A 9,714-nucleotide genomic window follows, 5' to 3' on the forward strand; every position below is an offset into this window, starting at 1 on the left:
TAATTGAATTAAAGTTTGTGCTATAAATATGAATAACTCAAATTACCAGGGTTGTTTAAAAAAGGGACACAGTAACCTGTAAAACCAACTAGACTTATGATTTTTCACCTAGTGGACAATAAAATTATAATGAGGGTGAACTCTTATGACTTACACTACTGTTCAAAAGTTTGGGACTTTTTTTAAGTTTTTTTGTTTTTGAAAGAACTCTCGTGCTCACCGAGGCTGCATTTATTTGATCAAAAATACAGTAAAAACAGTTATACTGTGAAATATTATTATAATTTTAAGTAATGGTTTTCTACATGAATAGATTTTAAAATGTAATGTATTTCTGTGATGGCAAAGCTGAATTTCCTCTCTCAAGATCCATAAAGGTACTAAAAACATTTAAAACAGTTCATGCGAGTTCAGTAGCTCTGCTTTAATATTATAAAGTGACGAGAATATTTTTGTACACCAAAAAAAACAAAACAACAACGAATATTCAAAAACAATATTCAACAACAATTGCAAATCGAATCAGTGACTCGGAGCGCCAAAGTCACGTGATTTCAGCAGTTTAGCCGTTTTTTTGATAGGAGATCCGAGTCACTGATTTGATTCGTAAAGCTCCGAAGCAGTGTTTTAAAATTGGCCCATCACTATATTGTTGAAAAGTGTTTTTTGTTTTTTTTTTGCCGCACAAAAATATTCTTGTCGCTTAATAATATTAAGGTAGAACTACTGAACTGTTTTAAATATGTTTTTAGTACCTTTATGGATCTTGAGAGAGGAAATGTCATTGCTGTGAATGCAGGCCTCACTGAGCCATTGGATTTATTCAAAAATATCTTAATTTGTGTTCCAAAGATGAATGAAGGCCTTATGGGTGTAGAACGACATGAGGGTGAGTAATAAATGACTTTTAAAAACTACAAGCAACAGCACAAATAAATACAAATATATATATATATTTGGGTGTATGTATATGGGGCAGACATACAGTCTATGGTGGCAGGGTAAAAAAACTAAATGTAAAAAAAAAATTATATCCGGGGAACGGTGCGGTACGTCGTAACGTCAAGACAGCGCATGTTACAATAACAACACTGCAGCGAGCTAACAAATATTATTAGCATTAGCACCAACTGCCTTGCCCCCAAACAGCCGACCATGGAGTCAAATGAGGTCGAAATTGAGGACGCTCCACCTGGATAGTACAAGTCATATGTCTAGCAGTATTTTGGCTTTCTCATTAAAAAAGACAAAGACGGCAATAGAGTAACTGACAAGACTAAGACTCTGTGTAAGCTATGCCATGCTGTCATTCCATACACCACATCCAACACATCAAACATGAACCACCACCTTCAACGTCACCATAAAAATGTGAAGACGGCCCCAGAGAAAACGAGCCTACCGAAGGGACAGCTGACCATGAAACAAGCGCTGACACCAACTCTACCTCCGTCAAGTCCGCGTGCAAAACAGATAACCAGGCTCATTGGCGAATTCATAGCGGACTATATAGCTCCATTTAACATGGTAGTGAAACAAAAATAAATAAGTTGTTGTTATACAGTAATATTTTCTTCTTTTTTTTTTTCTTTTTTGATATCGTATCGTGACGTATTGTATCGTGACCCTGGCATATTGAGGTGCATCGTATCGTGAGTTTAAGTGTATCGTCCCATCCCTAATACTGACCCCACACTTTTGAACGGTAGTGTATGTCAGCAAACAACTCTGGAACCCCAAAGAATTGTCAACTAATTTCAAACACTGAAAACAACTGACATTTTCTTCTGAAAAATATAAATGTAGTTTGTAATGCGCCAAAACGGAAACTCATCCCACTCCGTGTTATTTGTAAAATATTGCTGACATTTGATTTCCACACACTTCAAGTGCTTCCCCACAATGCACATCACCAACAACAAGTGACTTTTTCACAGAACAATTCCTCCAAGCATCCGTGAACGATCCATCAACTGGATGCGTGGCAACGTGGTTCCTGTAAGGCCTGGAACAAAGAGGACAGTGTGAAGGAAACTGGGTGCATGCTGGCACAAAGCAGAGCTGGGCTTCTCTTCTGACCTTTAACAAGTGCCCAACCCAGTGCCACTTCCACAGAAAGCTAAAGCAGCACGTAAAACAGGGAGAGAACCTTCAAACAAAGAAAAGCTTCTTTTCAAATCCTAAATGTTTTCCAGAAGGGCAGAACAACAGTGACCTCACCATTGCAACTGAAACATCTTCCACTCAGCCTGGAGATATGCAAAATAAACTGCTTTCTTTGAGCAGAATGAGGAAGCGCCCAACAGGATTTATTTTGCTTACTGAATGTGGTCTTTGAGAACAGGCCCATGGTCTTGAGAAAACATCAAGTGAAATACGGTCTTCTTTTAAAATGTCATTATGAATTAGGGAAACAATAAAAAGCAGGCAGCGAGTGGTGGAGGGAAGCGGGTACTGGGATGCACTTCTGCCATTCCCAATGCAGCTGAGAGACCAGAAAAACAGCCAAGATGGTGGAGTTACTCCTGGAAGACACATGACACTGAATATAGGGCTGCCAGAGTGAAGAATTTCCCTGCTAGAAGAAATCCACATAAAAAGCAGAAGATTTTATGGAATCGTAGCTTGCAGGAATTATGGTATCGCAACTTGCAGCAGCTGGTTAAGGAAACTAATTTGGTACAAAATCTTAAACCGATAGTTCACCAAAAACAAACATTTTGAACATTGCTCACAGTCATGTCACTTCAAATCTGTATGACTTTCTTTCTACAGTGGAATACAAAAGTATGATCTGCATTAGGGCTGGAAACTGAAATTCAGAACCTCTAAATGACGTAATTTCCCATGTCGGTTATTTCGTTTTTTTAATCCTGTTAATACTTCCCCCTTAAAAACATACTATCACGTGTTTAGCCACGTGACTACGTCCCGTCCAGTCAGTGGCATAAAAGCAACATGGAGGTGAACGCCGGTTCAAAGCAGTCATGGCGCGTGAGCGGAGAGCCTTGTGTCTTCACTAAACTTTGTCAGTTGTATTTGTTATGAGGTGTACCAGTTTGGACATTCAAGCGATTTTAGACGATTGGATATATATAGTGAACAGCATGAGTAAGATAGAATACATCAATACATCTGGAGACATAGAGTGGGTCAGACATGATTTTGATCACTTCATTGATCACTTCATTTGATCACTTCGGAAATCGGCAGGTCCAAAAATTGTGTCGTATATCACCTCGTCCGTATGATTTTCAGATAAACTCACTTGTGACGTGTGCGTGGACATGCGATCTTCCGACCATCAGAATTCGCACTGTGTATGCCCGCCTTAAAGTAGCTTAGAAACTCAAAACTTATTATAGCATATATTTTTCTACTTTTAAAGGAACTATTTACAACCCACAGCTTCACAATTAATACAGAGACGATATGACTAATTCACACACGCAATAGCTCTCATTACTGGTACTGTACTAATGTATCTGATTTACAACAAGCAGAAATCTGTAAGAAATGTTACAAACCATAGATAAAAACTGCTGAAAGTGAGCCGTTATGTCAGATCACTTTTTCAAAATAAAATATCCCACCTTTAATAGTCAAGCATATTTACAGTATAAACCTTGTCAGTGAACTATGAGGGCCAAAAAAAACAAAATAATCATTAATTAATCATAATCAAGGTAAAATGTTCAATTAATAGAGGTTTTGATTTTAGGCCATAATCGTCCAGCCCTAGTTCTTCATGTTGCTCATTTGCTCAAGTGCTTCCAGGCTCCAAAATGGATAAATGCTGCTGCAATTATGCTAAACTACATTGTTTCTTATGTCTCCCAACTAAAGTGTAAACATTTGTTTTGAATATTGTGCTATCAAATCTTATTTGTGCTTGCTGCGCTTTTGTAGTGTTCCTTTGTTCTTTTTGGAATTCAACAGCAGACATTCATTTTATTGTATGGAAAGGAACAATGTGAATATTCTGCTGCTGATTCTTCTGTGATCCATGTAGGGTTCAAAATTAACAAACGGCAAACATCAGATAAGAGTAAAAATTAGCTTTAGTGAGTAAAAGGGCGGTCACACTACACTTTTCACTCCACTGACTTCCATTCATATGCATTCTAATGCGAGAGACCGGAAACGCAAGCTCATGTAAGCTGCAGGTTGGCAGTGTTGCAGGAGTAGATTGTATATTTAGGGGTCCAAGCACAGAAAACACTGGAACTACTGTGTTTGTAAAGATTTTCTTCTTCTTTATTTTTCTGTCCTAGAAGTGTATGGCCGTCAGAGACCCCAAACTTGGCAGGATGGTCCTAATCAGGCACCACTACTTATGAGCACAGACACACACCCATTTGACACTATAATAAAGCAAAACACATTTTGGATAACTTCATTTCAGTCTATAAAAAACTCTGATATTTTCTTTAAAAAAAAAAAAAATGCTTTTTGGAACTCCTAGGCAGTGGTTTAGATCTTCACCAAATTAAGCACACAGGCACAGCAGCTAGGGATGGTGGTGGCAAAAAGTTATCAATATAATTTTGATTTGCTGAAGTGTTGCACAGTTATTAATGAATAAAAGTCCACAACACAGCTAAAATGATATTGTTGGAATAACTTTCAGCATGTTTTTTCAGCTGATGAATGAACCCCCTGACAGCCAATCAGAATCCACCAATGCTGATGTTCGCAAATCGGTGTCTACAAGTAAAGAAAACATTTGACTGAGCTAAATATATACCATCAAATGTATAAACTTCACTTCTGGTGATCCATATATGCAATATTAAGCCTCCAAAATGAGGAACCACATTACAAAGCAATTGTTACAGGTGCAGGTTCACTTCCTGTGACTGTGTATATTATATTATTACTTTTTTCTTGCATATTTGTAGCAAACGTATTAAAACAGAGACAAAAAAAAAGTTTTTTTTATTAAAAAATTTTCTCCATTTACTTGCCATTGACAATGTACAAAAAGGTACATTCTAGATCCATTGTAGGAAGAAAAGCCATATAAGTTTGGAACAACATTAGAGTGAATAAATGACGAAATATGTTTTTTTTTTTCTCAACTTATCCTTTAAGTAGTTAAACTCTGAATCACTCCATACAAGAGGTGTAAGTGTATATGCAGACAGCGTTTAGCATTAAGGAAGGAGGGAAACACATTGATAAATTAACAAAAAGATGACTATGGGCAGACATTTTACCATGTTAACACTAGAGCTAATTACAGAGTCCTTCATTGAACTCTGCTTCAACAATGATGATAGATCAGGGCTTTCCTGTCAGCCGCCCAAAAATGCAAAACTGCGGTATCTGTAACCCGCCCTGTCCCTGTGCGTTACGAAACTCACTGTTTGTGTTGTGTCAAATCCTTACAGGCCTGCCTTAAGCAGATGAAAAACAACATACAACAAGCATCCATCTAGCCTCCTGTATTTCACAACATTAGCCAATACAGAACACTTCTGAGGCACAGCAAACACTACAGTAAGCCCAAACTGTTTCAATGGAGGCAATCTAAACACAAGAGGTGTTAAGTGTTACAGAAGTCCAGAGAAGAGCGGGGTGAGAGTCACGCCACTGGAGCAGTTCAACCTAAAGACCACCAGGCGGATCGGTAAGGGTCCAGCTCGCTTCCTTTAAAGGAAATATCCCACAGCTGTGTAAACCAGGGGGCTTATTCCAGAGGAACTCCCCATCGAATGATAGGGGTGGGGGAAGCAGGAAAAGCTCAGGCCTGTGCTGGCAGAGAAAGAGTTTACCACGAACTTTCAAAGAACTTTCACTGGCTCGGATAAAACCAGAATGCAGGAAAGAAGATCTGTTTATGTGTGCTGTCACAAAGAGCCATTTAAAGGGATTGTTCACCGAAAAAAAGAAAATTCAGAGAATTATGCTCTAGGGTTGTCAAAAGTACCAGTACTTCGGTACCAAGTCGGTACTGAAATTTTAAAAATGTGATGATACCAGCATTTCCCCCTAGCATTTTGAGCGCTGTTGAGCATGTTCAACAGATATGTCTGTGATTGGCTACAATGATCAAAGCTTCAAAAACATGCTAATAAACATCTTCACCAAGCGTTTGCACAGATACACACGGGAGCGTTTGAAAGCAGGCGTATATTAGCGGATCCACTGATAGATGCCGGATTTCAAATGGATCCTCTGATAGACGCCTGCTTTCAAATGCTCCCGTGGGCATCTATGCAAGCACTCGTTGAAGAGCGTCAAAGATGTCTATTTACAACATGTTTTTGAAGTGTTGATCATTGTAGCCATATCTGTTGAGTGTGTGAACACAATGGCCAATCAGAGGTGTTTAAGTTAGTCAGAATCTGCTCAATAGCACTCAAAAGTCTAAGGGGAAATGCTGGTATCGTCACATTTTTAAAATTTCAGTACTGACATGGTACCAAAGTACCGGTATTTTTGACAACCCTACTAAGCACAATTGAAGATATTTTGTGAAAACCAAATTTCTCTTTTTTTTTTTTGCACCCAAAGCACGTACTTTACATTGCTTCATGAAATTCAGATTAAACTACTGGAGTCACGTTGATTATTTTTATGATGCCTTCATGACCTTTTTGAAAGTTTTGATTTCCTAGATTTTCAATGAATGGAAAGAAAAAAATATCTTAATTTGTGTTCCAAATATGAGCATAAGTCTCATGGGTTTGGAATGACAAGAGTGAGCAAGATTTCGATGTTGAAATTATCAAAATATCACAACTGTACATGTCGTGATATATGCGTATCGAATAACTCCAAAAGATTACAAAAGGTCAAAATTTTAGGTCCATGCAGACAGCAGAGAGCAGACTGGACACATGACTGTTACATATATGACATGCTTAATTTTATTAAATGCATCAAGCGTACATGGAAGCCATCTCTCGGACAAAGCGCAATCCCGAATTCAGTTCTCTTTCCCAGTTTATATGGTCAAATACACATAATTTTATGTCAAAATGCCCGTTTTTGTGAGTATTCACATAAACACCGTCAGTTAGTCTTAAGCGGAGTAAACATTTGAAAAAGGAAGCATGCGTGTAACAATATATTGGATCTTAAAGTGACAGCTGTAGGGATGCTTTCTTCTCACAAAAAGAAAGTGAAACGTATGTTGGTTATATCATTTTAAGTTTTTAAATTGATATTTAAATTTATTATACACACTTAAAGGATTATCGTATCGCATCTCGAATATCGCATTATTTAACGAGTTATCACATATTGCATTTTTTTTTTCAATTTCGTGCAGCAATTGCCTTCTTCAATATGGTGCAGCTCTACAGAAAGGGTTTTTTCCCCATTTTTTTTTTTTAAATATTTGCAGAAGGCAATCTTTTTCTCATATAACATTTGATTGATAAATGAGACTAGACAGATGACCAATGATAAAGAAGGCCAATCATAATTCAGTATGCAAATAGATGCAAAATGGTAGACTAATCATAATTTAGTATGCAAATAAATATATATATACATTTTATAAAGGTATAGGCTGTCTTAATGGTCTAATATATATTAAAAAAAGCCCATTATCAGTACAGTGTTTATTTACAACCACTGTAAAAACATCTTCCTCTCTAACAGTTTAAAACCTAAAATCTGGAATAAAATCCAACCATTATCATAGGAAAATAAAGTTTTACAGAGCTCATAATCCCAAACACTGATAATAAAAGAAAAGAAAAATGAGAAGAAAAATATATGCTTCCACACAAGCCAAGATCAAGGCCAATACTTCCAAGTGGATGGTAAAAGTGTTAATGATTGGTAAATATTGACTTTCACCAGCCTCAAAACTGTACCCCACTGTCAGTCAACAGACAGGTCTGAAACCATAGAAGACCCCAGTGTGCGTCCCGCCGAGAACAGATGAGTGGTCTGAACAACAACATCTGTGTTTTTATCATCCAAAGAAAGAGAGAGAGAAAGAGAGCTGGAAGTGTTTGACAGTGCTGCACTTCTTCAATTATTCTGCGATTCTAATTACATGCTTTACACCAAATTGCCATCTAAAAGCTTGTTTCCTGCCCAGCATGCAGCAGAGGGGGAAACTCCAGGGTGTAGCTTCACCAACACTCCTCCCAAAATCCCATGGAGATGGAATTCTGAAAAGCTGTCAGTAACGCAGCTTCTGCTCTGGATTATCTCCGTTATGAGCAGGACGTGAGGTGACCCCAGGTGGGCGTCAGTGGCAGTTTCAGGTTGTGTTGTGTTTGGAGGCCGAAGAGCTGAAGGTGGAGGTAGATGCGAGTCCTAAGGCCAGGCTGAATGAATGGGATTACAGGAAACTACCCACCCACAAGGCCACGCTCACACATACACATACATTCCAAAGGAGGGGAAAAACCCCAGGTCCATGGGAGAATGGGAAGCACATTTGTTTTGAATGCGCATTTCTTCAAGCTCTGCTCTCTCGTTCTGTTCTGCCATGTGAAATCCATCACAAATGCATTTCAGCGCACAGCTGCCAGCGCCCCGGCATGAAGCGGCCTGCGTGAAACCGTATACTGCCAGACACATGAGTGCATATAATCCACATAGCGGAGCATGCTGGGTCACCAGCCCTCTATTTTTGACACTGCTTTTATTAACGTTTCATTCAAGCTTTTTTCCATATGTCGCAAACCTCAAAAGGACATACGATCTGTTTTTTAAAAGGGATAAATCACCCAAAATGAAAATTTGGTCAACATTTACACTCTGTCAAGTTGTTTCAACCCATATTACCTTCTTTTCTGTGAAACATAAAAGAAGAAATTTAGCAGACTGTTCTAATGATAAAGGCACTGCGCATTTCCAGTGAATTAGAAATGTCAAGCTCCAATATCTTTTGTGTTCCAAGGAAAAAAGGAAATTCAGAACAACACTAAGGTAAGTAAATAATGACAATTTTCTTTTTCCATGTGAACTATCCATTTTAAAGCTTTATGAAAAATGACTTTTAAATGAAAGAAAATGTATAGCAGATAGACCAAAAAGGTTGTTGCATGATTTGGTTATAGTTCTACTCAAATGACAAATTTGAAAAACTGGACTGGACAGAAGTTACTCACCAACGACCATGAGAGTGAACTCAAAGCCCCTCTTCACAGACTTTCTGTACACTTGGTTGGGGAGATTTGCGAATCCCACGTACCCCTCAAGGTTCTTCTGTTGCTGTAGACCAAAACAAAACACAGTTAATGGCTTTGTCATGCCTGTCTGACAAAACACTACAAATAAGAAACAAGTAGGTGGCCATCCTTCATGACTACACATAGTTACTGTTAACAAGATGAATCTTCAAAAATAGAAAAACTGGGTTTGACACTTAAACAATAGCATAGAATATTGGCTATAATTAGTTAAAAGCAAGTGCTTTAAGACAAATGATCATTTAAAAACGTTATTTTTACATATTTGTGTTGGTGTGATAAGTGTATGATAGGGCTGGGCGATATATCGCATGTGATATACACAAGCTACGCAATATCGCGTTCATTATCGCAGATTAATCGCCTTCGATAATGAACGCGATATTGTCTAGTGTAGTGTTGCACGATATACCGGTACTAGAAAGGTATCGCGATACCCTGCTTTTAGAAACGGTACGGTTCTTCATTTTATTAGTACCGGTACTTTGAGTGCCAGCTGTATTTCCTAATGTGCGACAGCAGGGAGCAGTGTGTGCAGCGCGCTGCTTCT

At 38.2% G+C, this 9,714-nt stretch overlaps 1 protein-coding gene across 4 annotated transcripts in view; it reads right to left on the reverse strand.

Annotated features, from left to right (window-relative positions):
• Nucleotides 1-9,181, reverse strand: part of septin7a (septin 7a) — a 48,710-nt gene extending 39,529 nt beyond the window's left edge. For all 4 annotated transcript variants that reach the window (XM_067361561.1, XM_067361560.1, XM_067361559.1 and 1 more), the window contains exon 1: nt 9,084-9,181. In XM_067361561.1, coding sequence (XP_067217662.1) covers nt 9,084-9,093 — 10 coding nt within the window. In that variant the 5' untranslated portion in view covers nt 9,094-9,181. The remainder of the gene's footprint in view (nt 1-9,083) is intronic.
• Nucleotides 9,182-9,714: the final 533 nt, after the last annotated feature.

The sequence above is a fragment of the Chanodichthys erythropterus genome, chromosome 15 (assembly GCF_024489055.1).
Source record: "Chanodichthys erythropterus isolate Z2021 chromosome 15, ASM2448905v1, whole genome shotgun sequence".
Classification (NCBI taxonomy): Eukaryota; Metazoa; Chordata; class Actinopteri; order Cypriniformes; family Xenocyprididae; genus Chanodichthys; species Chanodichthys erythropterus.